Genomic DNA, 19,643 nt, shown 5'->3' with positions numbered 1-19,643 from the left:
TGAATGCAAAGCAGATAACAAAACATAATACAAGATATATAATTACAACAACGTAAACAAAACAAGAGATTAATAGGCCAGTTAAAGCGGGATGTTGCTAATTAACAGATAATGTAAAACAAATGCTTTCACGGTTTACACACTAAGGGAGTGGATGATTTATTTTGGGGACTTCAAGAATATTTAACAAGCTGCTGAAGGAAAGCTCAGGGCTCGTTCTAAAATATATGTTCAAACGAGGAGTAAATCAAATAGAGAGGGGATGGAGAGAGTTCTGCCAATATTTCCTCAGGAATGATGGAGCATTAAAAATGGAGCGTGTGTGTGTGTATAGCAGCATAAGGTGTGTGTGTGTGTGTGGTGTCTGTTTAACCTTCCCAGCAGCTCCTCCTCCTGCAGACAGCATGAAGACATGAAACCTGTAGAGAGAGAAACAAATGATTGTTATTCAGAAATAATGTCTGTGGTTAACACAAGCTGACGAGACGTTTATTCTACAACATAAAATACGTCAGTAAATCCCCACTGGTGGATTTAAGAACAGAGGTCGCTAACAAGAGTCTAAATGAGCTTAGCAGTGGTGAAGTCAAGTGACTGTGCTGTAGTTCCTTAATAGCCCAACATTAGCCACCTTTAGCTTAGAGGTGGTGACGTGAAGTCATGTGACCGTGCTGTAGTTCCTTTATAGCCCAACATTAGCCGCCTTTAGCTTAGCGGTGGTGACGTGAAGTCATGTGACCGTGCTGTAGTTCCTTTATAGCCCAACATTAGCCGCCTTTAGCTTAGCGGTGGTGACGTGAAGTCATGTGACCGTGCAGTAGTTCCTTTATAGCCCAACATTAGCCTCCTTTAGCTTAGCGGTGGTGACGTGAAGTCATGTGACCGTGCCGTAGTTCCTTTATAGCCCAACATTAGCCGCCTTTAGCTTAGCGGTGGTGACGTGAAGTCATGTGACCGTGATGTAGTTCCTTTGTAGCCCAACATTAGCCACCTTTAGCTTAGTGGTGGTGACGTGAAGTCATGTGACCGTGCTGTAGTTCCTTTATAGCCCAACATTAGCCACCTTTAGCTTAGCGGTGGTGACGTGAAGTCATGTGACTTTTAACATTTTTGTCTCTTTTTAGAGGTTTTTAACCCTGAGATGAAGTTGATTCAGTAACAATTGTTTGATTTAAGAATAAAATAATAAAACAAATAGAATAAAACGTTTTTTTTTTCAAATAAAATAAATCACATTAAATTTAAATACAAATAAAATGAATGACAATGAAATACATTAAAAGTAAATGTGTGTATCGTCTGCATATAAATTGTATTTTATTTATTTGTTTGACATAATCTGAGCAGTTTAAGATTGTAAAGACAAGAGGCCCCAGGATAGAGCCTTGAGGAACTCCTCATGTTATATTTGTCCGTTCAGCGGTGTAATTACAGACAGAAACAGTCCTGTCCTCTAAGGGGGACTTAAACTAACTTAGTGCAGGAAATCCCACCCAGTATCTGTCTGTCTGTAACTGGCTCCTTGTGTTTCCCTCCTCAGCTGATAAAGAGAAAGTTGGGAAGAAAGACGACAGCAGCCCCTTCAAGGTGAACGTCCTAGGTAAGAAAACATGAATACAACTTTAGATATATATGATGTAGTTTGATCACTTATACCAAGACTGATACTCATGTAAATAAAGATCATGTGACTCTACAACATGTTTGAAATAAGAGCATTAGAGTTGCATTATGCTACTAGTTGATACAAAACATAATTTAAACGTTTATTTTAACCCATTTGTGCACGCAACTGAAACGTGCTGCAGCTTCAGAAAGGATGCAGATACAAAAACCCAAAGGTTCCAAATGAAGAAACATCTCCAGCAACTTGAGGAGACATGCTGTTTACTAAAAGCTGCAGAAACCAAACGCTGAAGAAGCTCAGAACCAGACCAGGGGACACTAAAGAGTGACGCACACAGCTGGGAGACCAGGGGACACTAAAGAGTGGCGCACACAGCTGGGAGACCAGGGGACACTAAAGAGTGACGCACACAGCTGGGAGACCAGGGGACACTAAAGAGTGACGCACACAGCTGGGAGACCAAGGGGGACACTAAAGAGTGACGCACACAGCTGGGAGACCAGGGGACGCAAAAGAGTGACGCACACAGCTGGAGACCAGGGGACACTAAAGAGTGACGCACACAGCTGGAGACCAGGGGACACTAAAGAGTGACGCACACAGCTGGAAGACCAGGGGACGCTAAAGAGTGACGCACACAGCTGGAGACCAGGGGACACTAAAGAGTGACGCACACAGCTGGAGACCAGGGGACACTAAAGAGTGACGCACACAGCTGGGAGACAAGGGGACACTAAAGAGTGACGCACACAGCTGGTAGACCAGGGGACACTAAAGAGTGACGCACACAGCTGGGAGATCAGGGGACACTAAAGAGTGACGCACACAGCTGGGAGACAAGGGGACACTAAAGAGTGACGCACACAGCTGGGAGACCAGGGGACACTAAAGAGTGACGCACACAGCTGGAGACCAGGGGACACTAAAGAGTGACGCACACAGCTGGGAGACCAGGGGACACTAAAGAGTGACGCACACAGCTGGGAGACCAGGGGACACTAAAGAGTGACGCACACAGCTGGAGACCAGGGGACACTAAAGAGTGACGCACACAGCTGGAGACCAGGGAACACTAAAGAGTGACGCACACAGCTGGAGACCAGGGGACACTAAAGAGTGACGCACACAGCTGGGAGACAAGGGGACACTAAAGAGTGACGCACACAGCTGGAGACCAGGGGACACTAAAGAGTGACGCACACAGCTGGAGACCAGGGGACACTAAAGAGTGACGCACACAGCTGGGAGACAAGGGGACACTAAAGAGTGACGCACACAGCTGGGAGACCAGGGGACACTAAAGAGTGACGCACACAGCTGGAGACCAGGGGACACTAAAGAGTGACGCACACAGCTGGGAGACCAGGGGACACTAAAGAGTGACGCACACAGCTGGAGACCAGGGGACACTAAAGAGTGACGCACACAGCTGGAGACCAGGGGACACTAAAGAGTGACGCACACAGCTGGGAGACCAGGGGACACTAAAGAGTGACGCACACAGCTGGAGACCAGGGGACATCTTGCCAAGAGATGAAACGGGAACTAAAGGGTTTATTATCTGCAGCTCGACGTCCTCTGGGTTTCTGTTGCACTCAGAGACAAAGGCACAAACAGAGGGCTCGTTTCTCTCTGATAACGTGAAGTCCGTTTGTACGACCTTCAGAGGACATGTCTTTCAGAGTTCATTATGCATGAATAGAGAATGGACTCATGAGGAATAATGATAAGCCCCTCCCCCTCGTATACATGGTCTTTGGTCTTTTAGTATCTCTTTGTCTTTGATCATAATATCTAGTTGTTTTGTGTCTCTGTGTCGTCTCTCTACGTCCATTGTTGTTTCTTTGCCGTCTTCTTCTGCTCCTACTAGCCGTGTTGTTTATGTGTAGTTAACTCACAGAAAGAACATGTTATAATGGAAAACAGATGAAACATGGAGATTTAAAGCTTCTGTACGAACGACAAGAACCAAAACACCACAAAAAGGTTGCTTTGATAAGAAAACATGACAACATGCTGCTCAGAGACGATTTCTGTGTGGCCTTCTAACCGTCGCTCTGAGAGAGGAACCAGCTCTCAGGGTAATCACCGTCATTATGCTTCTCTCAGGGAGGCTTTGGAGAAGAGCTGGAAACACTCCCCGATGTTAAAATCACACTCTGCAGAATCTGTAATTAACACGTCACTAACGCTGCAGTGGAGAGGAGTGTAATTATCTCCATCAGACAGAACACACTGGAGTTACACTCAGTGAAGTCTGAAGGCTCAGGAAGTGGAAACGTGAATACAAATGGTTCCTTTACTCAAATTAATTCATATCTGATTCAAAAGATTGAAATGTATTATTTGAATGTCACTCATTAACACATTAAATCATGTGGATTCAGGGGCGGATCTACCGGGGTGGCATGGGGTGGCAACTGCCACCCTAAACAATAGCCTTGCCACCCCAGCTGCCACCCCGGTTGGAAGCTTTGTTTTGAAAGAAAAGTTGTTGGCTCATCAGACATTTATGAGAGAAAGTCTCTAATGTCCGAGTGCAAGTGAATGCAGCACAAGATGCACGTCATGTAACCCCTCCCCCGGTCCTGGCGCGAGAGTGGAAATATGATTGGTGGCGAATTCATTTGAACGGGACGGCGCAAAACGAGAAGCGTTTCGGACCCAAGCACTGAAGGAATGAGGTAGTTGCGGTCTACAATGACAGAGAAGAGACTGTCAGTGTGGCTGTACTCAGCATTGAATCAAAACGCACTACAGCTTTGGATCTTAATACGTTTGTGAGGCGTTTTGCTGAACAAAATAGTAATCGCCGCATTCAGCTGTAATAGGCATGCCAACTTGATGCTCTGCTCACGGATGACTCGATGAGAATAACAAACTATTAAGATGATGACCTTGTATGCGTGTATATATATTTTTCTTTGAGGGGGTCTGCCCCCAAAAAACAGTTTTAAGTCCTGAGGAAGTAAAATCAGACGGTGTGTAAAACTACACTGCCCAGCCAACAGAAAGTAACCACTTTGATTTAACCAGGCCAGTAGGTAAGGACCTTCCACTGGATAATAACTTACTGCAGCGATGTTTGAGCTGAATACATGTTTAACCCTAACTGATGCAGTTAGTCACTTCTTTAATGTTTGTTCTTTCTGATGTAAAGTCAAGGTTGTAACTGTATATCAATAATGATATAATTACTTGTTTTTCAAATTTGAAGGAGGGTGAGCAAGCATCTTGATGAACATTCATCATTATCTCCTCCAAAAAATATAGTTTATTCAATAATAAATGAATATGTGAATCATAACAGTGATTGACAGCTGATAGGAATAATATGATTGTTAATAGTATCATATTCATTCAGACAAACATCGATGAGACAGTTAATTAATGTACTTATTGCAATAGTCTGTATATATTTGGTACCCCTGCTGGTCTAAGAGTGAGACAAACTCATTCAGTTATTGTTCAGTTAAAATTCATTAAATTACGTCTGCCACCTTATATGTAAGGCTTTACTGATGTGCCACAATAATATCACCTATGTGATTGAGTTAAAATATTAATATTGTGGCTTTCCAAGTTAACATTGATTGTAGGGGTGTAACGGTTCACAAACATTTCGGTTCGGTACGTACCTCGTTTTTAGGTCACGGTTCGGTTCGTTACGTTTTCGGTACAGCAGAAAAAATTATCACAAAACATTAAATATTTTTTTTTAATTATTATTAAACTGTGACTAATGTATTCAAATAAATACAAAATATAGTAAAATAAACATTAAGGTGCAGCATTTCGATGAACTGAAATAATCTGTATTTGAACTGTACTGTACCTAAGCAGCCAGCTAGACATTAGGACTTGCTTTTCATTGTTTAAAGAAAGATGAACTTGTCCACATTGCTGCTGAAAGGGCAGATCTGCTGGCACTAACAATGTCTCCTGCTGTGGAGAACACCCTCTCTAGGGACAGAGGTAGCAGATACAGCCAGGTAGCGCTTTGCTACCATGGCAACATAAGGATATTTGGCGTTTGTAATAGCTTTGGCTCGGTCTGAACTCTCTGCGAGTGGTGGAGGCTTAAATGCTAGCGGGAGTTGGGTTTGCACTTCAGTCTTTTTTCTTTTGGTACCGGTGATATTCACATTCGGGTGATGCCTTTTCAAATGAGTGTGATGTATTGCCAGCCGCGTAACCAATGTTAGTTGAACAATGTCGACAAACAGCTTTGGTTCGGTCCACCTGTCTTTGTCCGTCATCCTTGTACGTAACTACGAAACCAAAATGTTCCCAAAACGGAGACTTCAATGATGCTGGAGGATTTTCAGCTCAACTTTATCTGCGTTCGCCATTTCCTCAAATTACTGACTACATTTGAACACATCCCTTTGACCAGCTCTCATAGTATGCCTCTCGTCCAATAAATGACTTGGTCGCTCTATGATATATACCTGAGATTACTTCCAGAAAGTTGTTCTCAATTGTTTACGTTTAACGCTATATTCGTTCGGTACACACGTGTACCGAACCGAAGGGCCCGTACCGAATAATTTCAGTACGGGTACGTGTACCGTTACACCCCTAATTGATTGATATGATTGCGATTTCAATCAGCATATACTTCTGTCAGGGGATGCCACCCCTCAAAATCTCCTGCCACCCTCTTGCCACCCCATGAATATTTGTCTAGATCCGCCCCTGTGTGGATTCCCTTTAAGCTAAGCTAGGCTAGTTAGCTTTCAGCAAGACTAGTTTAACTGGTGTCAAATATTATTAAAATAAATAAATATAATACAATTAAAATATATAATAATATTACAAATACATATAATAAAATAAAAATATATAATAATATTACAAATACATATAATAAAATAAAAATATATAATAATATTACAAATACATATAATAAAATAAAAATATATAATAATATTACAAATACATATAATAAAATAAAAATATATAATAATATTACAAATACATATAATACAATTTAAATATATAATAATATTACAAATACATATAATAAAATAAAAATATATAATAATATTACAAATACATATAATAAAATTAAAATATATAATAATATTACAAATACATATAATACAATTTAAATATATAATAATATTACAAATACATATAATACAATAAAATATATAATAATATTACAAATACATATAATAAAATAGGCAAATTAAATATAATGAAATAGGCTAAATGTACTAAAATATAATAAGTGAGTTTAAAATAAAAAAAGAAACAGTAAAGATGAAATAAAAATCAAACAAACAAAAAACTAAATTCCAATATATTGAATAAAAACGTTATTTAAATGAATGAAAGAACGTGTTATTGTTTTGCAGAGACCACAGGTGTGGACCACGGAGACGGGTTCTACGCCGGGATGCCGATCCCCTGCGCCGAGAGCTACGACGGATTCTGTGTTCACGGGAAATGTGAAATCAAGTACAACATGGCCACCTGCAGGTAAATACACGTACTGCAGGTAAATACACTAAATACACGTACTGCAGGTAAATACACTAAATACACGTACTGCAGGTAAATACACTAAATACACGTACTGCAGGTAAATACACTAAATACACGTACTGCAGGTAAATACACTAAATACACGTACTGCAGGTAAATACACTAAATACACGTACTGCAGGTAAATACACTAAATACACGTACTGCAGGTAAATACACGTACTGCAGGTAAATACACTAAATACACGTACTGCAGGTAAATACACTAAATACACGTACTGCAGGTAAATACACTAAATATACGTACTGCAGGTCAATACACGTACTGCAGGTAAATACACTAAATACACGTACTGCAGGTAAATACACTAAATACACGTACTGCAGGTAAATACACTAAATACACGTACTGCAGGTAAATACACGTACTGCAGGTAAATACACGTACTGCAGGTAAATACACTAAATACACGTACTGCAGGTAAATACACGTACTGCAGGTAAATACACGTACTGCAGGTAAATACACGTACTGCAGGTAAATACACGTACTGCAGGTAAATACACGTACTGCAGGTACAGTAAATACACTAAATACACGTACTGCAGGTAAATACACTAAATACACGTACTGCAGGTAAATACACGTACTGCAGGTAAATACACTAAATACATGTACTGCAGGTAAATACACTAAATACACGTACTGCAGGTAAATACACGTACTGCAGGTAAATACACTAAATACACGTACTGCAGGTAAATACACGTACTGCAGGTAATTACACTAAATACACGTACTGCAGGTAAATACACGTACTGCAGGTAAATACACGTACTGCAGGTAAATACACTAAATATACGTACTGCAGGTAAATACACGTACTGCAGGTAAATACACTAAATACACGTACTGCAGGTAAATACACTAAATACACGTACTGCAGGTAAATACACTAAATACACGTACTGCAGGTAAATACACTAAATACACGTACTGCAGGTAAATACACGTACTGCAGATAAATACACTAAATACACGTATTGCAGGTAAATACACGTACTGCAGGTAAATACACGTACTGCTGGTAAATACACTAAATACACGTACTGCAGGTAAATACACGCACTGCAGGTAAATACACTAAATACACGTACTGCAGGTAAATACACTAAATACACATACTGCAGGTAAATACACGTACTGCAGGTAAATACACGTACTGCAGGTAAATACACTAAATACACGTACTGCAGGTAAATACACGTACTGCAGGTAAATACACGTACTGCAGGTAAATACACGTACTGCAGGTAAATACACTAAATACACGTACTGCAGGTAAATACACGTACTGCAGGTAAATACACTAAATACACGTACTGCAGGTAAATACACGTACTGCAGGTAAATACACTAAATATACTTACTGCAGGTAAATACACTAAATACACGTACTGCAGGTAAATACACTAAATACACGTACTGCAGGTAAATACACTTACTGCAGGTAAATACACTAAATACACGTACTGCAGGTAAATACACTAAATACACGTACTGCAGGTAAATATACTTACTGCAGGTAATGGGGAAATTCAGTATTCAAACAGCAACAGGGTGAGATTGACAAACAGACAGATTCAGATTAAAGATACAATTAAAATGATATACAGTTAAAATGATATACAGTTAAAATGATATACAGTTAAAATGATATACAGTTAAAATGATATACAGTTAAAATGATATAAAGTTAAGTAACTTTTAAAATAAGAAATTAATTGTTTCTTAATTACACCTACGCAAGGGCTGATTCAAATTCAATGTGAAGATAGATGAACATATGGCTTAGTGCTTTGTGGACTATGCTACAGTAACGTGTGTGTGTGTGTGTGTGTGTGTGTGTGTGTGTGTGTGTGTGTGTGTGTGTGTGTGTGTGTGTGTGTGTGTGTGTGTGTGGTGTGTGGTGTGTGTGTGTGTGTGTGTGTGTGTGTGTGTGTGTGTGTCAGGTGTGATGCAGGTTATAAGGGGACTAAGTGTGAGGACCCTCAGGACTTCAACATCCTGTACGTGGTTCCCAGCGGTCAGAAGCTTCACTACGTTCTCATCGCCGCCATCATCGGAGCCGTGCAGATCGCCATCATCGTCGCCGTGGTGATGTGCATCACGAGGTGAGGCCACACACACTTTCATTAACAACAAAGATGTGTTTGGAAAAGACGTTTTTAAACAAACACAGTTAATATAAAGATAAAAGATTTACTTTAGTTAAAGGGGACCTATCATGCAAAATGCACTTTGTGATGTCTTCTCTCCATCACCATGTGTCCCCGGTGTGTCCCCGGTGTGTCCCCGCTGTGTCCCCGTGTGTCCCCGGTGCGTCCCCGGTGTGTCCACGGTGTGTCCCCGCTGTGTCCCCGGTGTGTCCCCGCTGTGTCCCCGGTGCGTCCCCGGTGTGTCCCTGCTGTGTCCCCGCTGTGTCCCCGGTGTGTCCCCGCTGTGTCCCCGGTGTGTCCCCGCTGTGTCCCCGGTGCGTCCCCGGTGTGTCCCCGCTGTGTCCCCGGTGTGTCCCCGGTGATGTCTTCTCTCCATCACCATGTGTACCCGGTGTGTCAGGGGAACTCACGCAGCGTCAGGAAATAAAACCCTCTCTCTTTTCCTCCGTACCCAAATCTCTAAAAACGGGGAACAACGGAGCCGATCCAGATTTGCGATATGATGTAACATCTGAAATGTGGACCCACGGCCCAATCAGAAACGTTGCTATCAGAAACAACGCCCGACTGTTTTGTGATAACAAAAAAAAGTAATCTAAGAATTTGAAAAAATAAAGTCGGAACTTTTACTGTTTTTCTCAAAATTCTTTAAAAAATATACATAACTTTTTCTGAAGAAAAAAAAAAGTCAAAATTATTGTTCTTTCTTAGAATTTTAAGAAAAAAAGACAAACCTGTTAAATGTTACAACAAGGACATAATGCACATAATGTGAAAACAAAAGTAGAAAATAAACAATTGTCCTGTTCATGATCATTTCATTTCAAACCTCTTTTACCCAGGTGTATCCCATTGAGATCATTGATCTCTTTTTCAAGGGAGACCTGCTCAAATCCCTGCTGCGATCGATCACTCATTCCCCTTCAAAATATCAACCGTTATTTTGTGACGAAAGGCGTTTTGTGCCTTTTGTATTAACAAAGCACTTATATACTAATAAAGGGCTGGCTTATCTAAAGCCAGTTGAGTAGCACTTGAAATGTTTTAGCTCTATGAAACCTGATGTACTTATATGATTCTGATTTCTTCAAGTTTGTATTTTGTTGGTCGAACGCACTTATTGTAAGTCGCTTTGGATAAAAGCGTCAGCTAAATGCAACGTAATGTAATGTTGTATCAAAGTCTATGGAGATCTTTATTCACAGAATGGTTGAAAAAAAAGGTCAAAATTCAGTTTTTCTCAGAATTTTTAGACAAAGGTCAAACTTCTGAGTAATCTAAGAATTTGAAAAAATAAAGTCGGAACTTTTACTGTTTTCCTCAAAATTCTTTAAAAAATATACATAACTTTTTCTGAAGAAAAAAAAAGTCAGAATTTGTTTTTTCTAAGAATTTTGAGAACAAATATTTTCGTTTCTAAATTCTGAAGAAAGTCAGAATTCGGGAGAAAGGTAAAAAAATAAATAATAATTCTCAGAATTGCGAAGAACAAAAACATAATTCTGAGAAAAACAGCATAAAAAATCCTAATTTCAAATGTTTTTCCCCTCAAAATTCTGAGACATGTTTTCTTCCACTGAGAGGCACCCTGCACAATAAATCTCTTTTTTCTATCTTTAGGAAATGTCCGAAGAACAACCGGGCTCGCCGGCAAAAGCAAAACCCGGGACACTTTTCCTCGGACACGAACTCCCGGATGGTATAGCCGAGTCGTCCGGGGCCTTTTTTAAAACCTTTTTTCTTACGCCGTGGGAACTCCATTTTTTTAAACGGTAGATGTTTGGTATTTAGTTTTTTCCTCCTGGAAAACCTTAAAAAAAAGAAGAAGAATGAGAATATTTATTTAAGGGGCCTTACTTACTTTCCCTCCTTTTTCTTTTTCATTTTTTTTGGATGGAAGTCATTTTTCTTTCTTTGCCGGAAGAACAAGGAGGCGAATCTTCAAAACCCCCCGCTGTCACTTTACGTTGTTACCGTGTCTTAATTACTAAATGCTTTATAAAAAAACAGTACTTTTGGTAACTGGAGGAACGTCCGCCCCTCTTGAATGTGCTATTTATTGTAAAATGTTTATTTCTACGCCCCTGTTTTACTAACGCTGTGCAGCTGATCACCAAATGCAGTTTGTTTTCTAATCGAAGGAGTTTGTGGCCGGCCAGTGATACAGAAATGTTTATACTTTATTCTCTCAAGACGTCACTGTGTTCCAACAAGCTAATCATTTATTACTATTCTAATGATTCCTTTTCTTTAGAGTAGCTTTTGTTACTTTTGTTTAACATAATTATACTAGTTCCTGTATATATATCCGCATGACTTGTGAAAACTGTGTACTGTGGTGTTGTTTCAAACCTTTTTAAAAAGAACTCAACGCCTCCTCGTTTTCAGAGAAATTCGGAGATGGACGTCTAAAAGATTCGGACTGATAAACGGAGGACAATGAGAGGGGGAGGTTTACGATGTTTCTGAAGAAAGCAATGTTTAAAGTTTGGGGAAAACTGTCTGAAAATATCAAAAAGAAGAGCAGCAGTGGGAAACATTGGGGTACATTCTTCTGAAAGACAGGTTTGTGTTGATTCCAAGGAATGTTTTTGCATCTTCGTACGAAATACTTCAGAGGATTGTAAAGGAAGTGTGTCGCCTGTTTCGAGGTTTCAAAGACTGCGAATTGTTGTTTTTTATGTAAGTGGGAGAACACCTTGATTGCGGAGATGGCTGTAATCAAGGTTTGTCTTTGAATGTGGGAGAAATATTTTCTCTTTTTCTACTTTTGTTGGTTTTAGTTTTTGCATTTGCTCCGCAGCGAGACATTCCAAGCACATAAAAAACCTATAATATAAAAAGATGTCGGTACAAATATGACTTTAACCCCCGTTTCCTTCTGGTACAAACATGTGGTGGGCTTGTTGTCCAGCAGGAAACACCAACATGAAGAGTAGAAGTGGGAAACATTGGAGTACGTTGTTCTGAAAAACACTCATGAGGAACAGGTTTGTGTTGATTTAAAGGGATGTTTTTGTGTCTTCGTACGAAATACCCAAATTCAGAGGATTGTAAAGGAAGCCTGTTTCGAGGTTTCAAAGACTGCGAATGGTTCCTAAACGATGTTATGTAACTGGAGAACGTCTTGGTTGCAGGGATGGCTGTAATCAAGGTTTTTCTTTGAATGTGAGAGAAATATTGCGTCTTGTTGTTTTGCATTTGCTCCACAGCGAGACATTCCAAGCAAAGAAAATCTGATAATAGAACAAGAAAATCACTTTACGATACATATATTACTTAAAGACCCTTTTGTTATTCATTTACGTGATACATTAAAAAGTGAAGACAGACAAATACTGTATGTAGAAAGTCAACAGGAGCAACCCACAGGAACTTCACATCTGATGAGCGACGATGTTTTGTTCCTTGTTGTTTTAATCTGTATGTGAAGGTATGACGTTTTGTGCGTTTTATTTCAAAGTCTATGGACGAGGATCAGGGCCACATTGTTTTTTTAGTTCAGAGATTAACTGTCTGTCTGTTTCTGAGGAAATAAGTCAGAATTTTGAGAGAAATGTCAAAACATTTGAGGAATAAAAGTGGAAAAAAAGTAATTTCAGAATTTGGAGAAAAATAGTCTGAAATTTTTTTCCTATAATTTTTGAGAAAAATTCTGGGGAACAATTTTTATTTTTTTCGCAAAATGCTCAGATAAAAAATAAAACAACATTTGGAGAAAAAAAGGTTTGAATAATTTTGTTTTCGAATTTGGAGAAAAAAGTTAAAAATTGGAGAAAAAAATCTAAATTGAGAAAAAAAGTCAGACAAAGTTTTTCTAACCATTTTTAGAAAAAAGTCAAAATTATTTTTCTCCAAGTTTTTCAGAAAAAGTCGAAAGGCGCTTTCACACCGGAGTACTTTTCCCAGGAATAGCCCCGCCCACGTAAAACTCTTTTGTGAAGCCGCCATTTTATTTGCTCGCATTAGCATTAGTAGCATTAGCCCAGCGCACCAACGGAGAGAGGCTAACTTATGGCAACACAAAAGAAAACATGTGACCGATGGAGTGATGAGGAGGAGTCGGCGTTCTGGCGATTTACTCTGAAGCTTCTATTGAAGCCTTCCCCAACTCCGGGGGACTCCGGGACTCCGGGTGGCAGTATACGCCGTGAAGTTGTTTGCGGCCTGCCAGTAAACCCAAAGCAGAAGAAGAAGAAGTGACGTCAGCGGCTCATTTGCGTAATCCTCCCTCAGGGAACTTATTCCGTTGTGAACGCGATCTACTAGGACAGTTCCAGGAACTACAGAGTTCGGGGGGAACAAGTACTGGGAACTAAGTATGGCAAAGTACTTGGTGTGAAAGCGGCTAATTTCAGAATTTGTTTTATCGAAGGCTTTTGAGAAAAAAGTCAAAAATCATCGGAAAAAAATCAGATTTCTTTTTTTTTACTTCTGGTCAGATCTAAAAAGAAAATGTCACATGTGGCCCCGATCCTCTTCTGTAAAAGCCCCATCCTTTTCTTTTGCCATGCAGTGATGAAAGAGTAATTCAGACGCAGCATCCCTCTCCACTTCATCCAGACTCCATGTTGTTGTGAAGGCATACACTTTTTTGAACGAAGAGTCTGAGGCTCGTCTGCTGTCGATGTTTACCCCTTTTATTTTCTGACAGGAGTTTGTGTAAGGTGTTAGTCTAAAGGTCGTAGGTCAGTCGCCCCTGAGCAACGTGTTTCTTCGTGTTGTCGAACCATCGCAGCCGTGACTTCTCTAAATGTGACTAGAATGTGTTTGACATGTTAATATTCTGCATGTAGACTTCGAGAGGCTATTTTTGGTCTCTGCCAAAATAAAAAAGGAAATGGTTTTTTAATGTACCCCCGAGTGCCGATGTGTCATTTGAGTGAAGAGAAGCTTTGAAAAAATTACTTTTAATGTGTGTGTGTGTGTGTGTGTGTGTGTGTGTGTGTGTGTGTGTGTGTGTGTGTGTGTGTGTGTGTGTGTGTGTGTGTGTGTGTGTGTGTGTGTGTGTGTGTGTGTGTGTGTGTGTGTGTGTTGTGTGTGTGTGTGTGTGTGTGTGTGTGTGTGTGTGTGTGTGTGTGTGTGTGTGTGTGTGTGTACTAATTAATGTTGGAGTCTACAAAGGATCCACCTGAGACACCAAGCACATGTAGTGTAATGTGTAAACTGCTCTAAGACAGATTATGACCGTTTATTCCTCTCGATAGACATCGACGTTAAAAATGGGAAGCCTGGAACGACTAGAGTGAACTCAGGTAAAGGACTCACGACAGCACGACTCAAACAAAGGCTTTAGTTTGAAGAAAACATTATTTACAAACGACATTTCTTCTCGGTTTTAACGCTGCAATGTTGCTGTCGTGGCTCATTGTAGGATATTTAAAACTGCCACATTAACAGGGCTCCGCTTCTTGACTCACACGTTAAAAACCGTCCACATAAACCTCTGCAGGCGCTGATTTCTGTGCCTTCCTTTGGCTGATTTATTTACTTCCATTAAATTAACAAACAAATAAACAAAACATGATCAGTGTAACGTGAGGTCAAACACTGTATATAACAGCTGATCATCTGGTTGACCACAATAAATCCAAACTATTCTCAGAATATTTTATTTAATACAAATTCATAAATCGAAAGCATATTTTAAGACCTAAATTAATTGGAACATTTTAATTTATAGTCAACACAAAAAATGGCTCTAACATTCCAGCCCCTAATTACCTAGAATAAAGCAATTGCAGCAACTCATAAATAGAGCCAATATTCAAAACAGATATAATCTTTTTCTACTTAACATAAACATGTCAGAGTTCATAGATGAAATTCATCTTGAGTTCATATAAAAACATTTCTTTTTCTAACTATAGTCGAGTTCCAAGGAATTACCAGGAAGAAAATGTGAAGCTGAAAATGAGATATTGGGTTTACTGCCCCCTAAAAACACATTTCCTATTCATATGCATTTAGCTAAATATCTACCCTCGCTAATTGCCGCTTTGGGACTCAGTGGCGAGCACAGATGAGGTTGAATGTGTCCTCCAGCCATGTCCTGTGCTCCCCCCACCTGTCGGGGGTCCTTCATTGATGCTCCTGTCTAATTAAAAACTGCTCATTTGTTCAGGATCCAGAAGCGGAGCAGAGGTCACCGAACCTCCATGTGAAAATACACCACAGTGTGTGTGGTACATTTCCAGAGATGGCAAAAGCACACACATCCTTTACTCAAGTAGAAGTACAGATACTCGTGTTTAAAAATACTCTTGTGAAAGTAGAAGTACTGACTAAACTTCTTTACTCAAGTCAAAGTAAAGAGGCTTTGAAGTGTCCTTCAGTAGAAAGTACCCATAACTAGCAGCTGTTTTAAAGAGTACCTGACCTCCCTTTATATCAATAGAACAATAATGTCATTGTTAGCTAATGAATGTTTCCATGCTGAACAACGGCAACATGACAACGTTTCCATTGGTCCCTCTTCTTTAGAGAAGACCAGGAAATGATGGATACACGGATCGTGTTCAAATCAATAGGCACGCAATGACTCTAAAGAATAATGATCACGCATCAAACACACATTCAGACTAAAGGAACCAGCTGTTTGGGAAATGAGAGAAGTAGAAAGTACAAGTATTTGAGTTCAACATGTAAGAAGTAGAAAGTACAGGTATTTGAGTTCAACATGTAAGAAGTAGAAAGTACAGGTATTTGAGTTCAACATGTAAGAAGTAGAAAGTACAGGTATTTGAGTTCAACATGTAAGAAGTAGAAAGTACAGGTATTTGGGTTCAACATGTAAGAAGTAGAAGTACAGGTATTTGAGTTCAACATGTAAGAAGTAGAAAGTACAGGTATTTGAGTTCAACATGTAAGAAGTAGAAAGTACAGGTATTTGAGTTCAACATGTAAGAAGTAGAAAGTACAGGTATTTGAGTTCAACATGTAAGAAGTAGAAAGTACAGGTATTTGAGTTCAACATGTAAGAAGTAGAAAGTACAGGTATTTGAGTTCAACATGTAAGAAGTAGAAAGTACAGGTATTTGAGTTCAACATGTGAGAAGTAGAAAGTACAGGTAATTGAGTTCAACATGTAAGAAGTAGAAAGTACAGGTATTTGAGTTCAACATGTAAGAAGTAGAAAGTACAGGTATTTGAGTTCAACATGTAAGAAGTCAAAGTACAGGTATTTGAGTTCAACATGTAAGAAGTAGAAAGTACAGGTATTTGAGTTCAACATGTAAGAAGTAGAAAGTACAGGTATTTGAGTTCAACATGTGAGAAGTAGAAAGTACCAGGTATTTGAGTTCAACATGTGAGAAGTAGAAAGTACAGGTATTTGAGTTCAACATGTAAGAAGTAGAAAGTACAGGTATTTGGGTTCAACATGTAAGAAGTAGAAAGTACAGGTATTTGGGTTCAACATGTAAGAAGTAGAAAGTACAGGTATTTGAGTTCAACATGTGAGAAGTAGAAAGTACAGGTATTTGAGTTCAACATGTAAGAAAGTAGAAAGTACAGGTATTTGAGTTCAACATGTAAGAAGTAGAAAGTACAGGTATTTGGGTTCAACATGTAAGAAGTAGAAGTACAGGTATTTGAGTTCAACGTGTAAGAAGTAGAAAGTACAGGTATTTGGGTTCAACATGTGAGAAGTAGAAAGTACAGGTATTTGTGTTCAACATGTAAGAAGTAGAAAGTACAGGTATTTGAGTTCAACATGTAAGAAATAGAAAGTACAGGTATTTGAGTTCAACATGTGAGAAGTAGAAAGTACAGGTATTTGAGTTCAACATGTGAGAAGTAGAAAGTACAGGTATTTGGGTTCAACATGTAAGAAATAGAAAGTACAGGTATTTGAGTTCAACATGTGAGAAGTAGAAAGTACAGGTATTTGAGTTCAACATGTAAGAAGTAGAAAGTACAGGTATTTGGGTTCAACATGTAAGAAATAGAAAGTACAGGTATTTGAGTTCAACATGTAAGAAGTAGAAAGTACAGGTATTTGGGTTCAACATGTAAGAAATAGAAAGTACAGGTATTTGAGTTCAACATGTAAGAAGTAGAAAGTACAGGTATTTGAGTTCAACATGTAAGAAGTAGAAAGTACAGGTATTTGGGTTCAACATGTAAGAAATAGAAAGTACAGGTATTTGAGTTCAACATGTAAGAAGTAGAAAGTACAGGTATTTGAGTTCAACATGTAAGAAGTAGAAAGTACAGGTATTTGAGTTCAACATGTGAGAAGTAGAAAGTACAGGTATTTGAGTTCAACATGTAAGAAATAGAAAGTACAGGTATTTGAGTTCAACATGTAAGAAGTAGAAAGTACAGGTATTTGAGTTCAACATGTAAGAAGTAGAAAGTACAGGTATTTGAGTTCAACATGTAAGAAGTAGAAAGTACAGGTATTTGAGTTCAACATGTAAGAAGTAGAAAGTACAGGTATTTGTGTTCAACATGTAAGAAGTAGAAAGTACAGGTATTTGAGTTCAACATGTAAGAAGTAGAAAGTACAGGTATTTGTGTTCAACATGTAAGAAGTAGAAAGTACAGGTATTTGTGTTCAAAGTGTAAGAAGTAGAAAGTACAGGTATTTGAGTTCAACATGTAAGAAGTAGAAAGTACAGGTATTTGTGTTCAACATGTAAGAAGTAGAAAGTACAGGTATTTGGGTTCAAAGTGTAAGAAGTAGAAAGTACAGGTATTTGAGTTCAACATGTAAGAAGTAGACAAGTACAGGTATTTGGGTTCAACATGTGAGAAGTAGAAAGTACAGGTATTTGAGTTCAACATGTAAGAAGTAGAAAGTACAGGTATTTGTGTTCAACATGTAAGAAGTAGAAAGTACAGGTATTTGTGTTCAACATGTAAGAAGTAGAAAGTACAGGTATTTGTGTTCAACATGTAAGAAGTAGAAAGTACAGGTATTTGAGTTTCAAAATGTAAGAAGTAGAAAGTACAGGTTATTTGTGTTTCAACATGTAAGAAGTAGAAAGTACAGGTATTTGTGTTCAAAGTGTAAGAAGTAGAAAGTACAGGTATTTGAGTTCAACATGTAAGAAGTAGAAAGTACAGGTATTTGTGTTCAACATGTAAGAAGTAGAAAGTACAGGTATTGAGTTCAACATGTAAGAAGTAGAAAGTACAGGTATTTGTGTTCAACATGTAAGAAGTAGAAAGTACAGGTATTTGGGTTCAACATGTAAGAAGTAGAAAGTACAGATATTTGGGTTCAAAATGTAAGAAGTCAAAGTAAAAAGTCATGGAGTAAAGTACTGATGCCAGAAACATGTACTTAAGTACAGTAACAAAGTATTTGTACTCCGATACTTCCCACCTCTGTACATTTCTACAAGGGGCAGGGACTCAGGCATGCTATACTGGAGTAAATATAGAGTTATAGAGGGGGTGGGGGGGGGGGTATTCAGGGACAGGAGCAGCTGTTGGCTTCAGTCGAAAGCAATCAGTCATCTCCAAACTACCACAATGTACAAAAACCCATCATGGTACAACTTTACTGCAAAGAACTGGACAAATAACCAAGACTTTCCTAAACTACATTTCTAGCCCTGCGTTACTTTTGTTGTTGTTTTGTGTCAGATCTAGTAAAGTGATAAAGATAAGATAAGAGGTACTTTATTGATCCCAAGTTGGGACATGTTTGTGTTGCAGCAGCATAAAAAGGCATGGCATTGTACAATACAATTAAAAGACTAGAAATAAATGTCAACATCTCAATAGGATTAAAATAGCAAAAATAAATCTGAATCAGAATAACTTAATTTGTCCCACAGAGGGGGACATTTGCATTTGTTACAGCAAGAAGAGAGCTTCATGTTACCTAAGAAGCATGCATACACACATATTAAAGTTAATTAATAAAAACATGTAAAAGAAAAATTACGCAATTTATAGTTTTACCAGTTCAGAGATATAGCAGAAAGCTATATATTAGACAGTTATTAATGGCACATATTGCACATAATTGGTTTTAAGACTAATTAGAAAACAAAGTAAAAGGACATTTTCACTCTGAAACCAAACAGACCATAGCTCGTTAAAGGGTTGTGGCGCTAACCCTTTAGCCTCCTATCAGGTTGTTAAAGAAATATCTTTTTGCTTTAAATATATGACAAAGTACGTTCATGACTTTCTCCAACTGTGAGCTAAAGACCAATGATTATTCCTCCACTGAATCCATCTTATGAACGTGTATGTGTTGACTGTGGCTGTTCAGAGCAGCGAGTGTTAAATCGGCGTCACTTTGACACTCCTCTCGTCTCTATAAAGAGCTTCAGATCTCAGT

At 38.8% G+C, this 19,643-nt stretch overlaps 1 protein-coding gene across 1 annotated transcript; it reads left to right on the top strand.

The window, feature by feature from the left end:
• Window positions 1–6,990: 6,990 nt before the first annotated feature.
• Window positions 6,991–14,196, top strand: LOC117558068 (tomoregulin-1-like; the record flags this gene model as incomplete). Its single annotated transcript, XM_034234032.1, is given in 3 exon segments — window positions 6,991–7,114; window positions 9,134–9,295; window positions 10,961–14,196. Coding segments are annotated over 3 exon segments (371 nt in total), but the record flags the coding sequence as incomplete, so codon positions are not given.
• Window positions 14,197–19,643: the final 5,447 nt, after the last annotated feature.

The sequence above is a fragment of the Gymnodraco acuticeps genome, unplaced genomic scaffold, assembly GCF_902827175.1.
Source record: "Gymnodraco acuticeps unplaced genomic scaffold, fGymAcu1.1, whole genome shotgun sequence".
NCBI classification, from domain to species: Eukaryota; Metazoa; Chordata; class Actinopteri; order Perciformes; family Bathydraconidae; genus Gymnodraco; species Gymnodraco acuticeps.
Note: the sequence above shows the minus strand (reverse complement) of the source record. Positions and strands in the feature narration are given on the sequence as shown.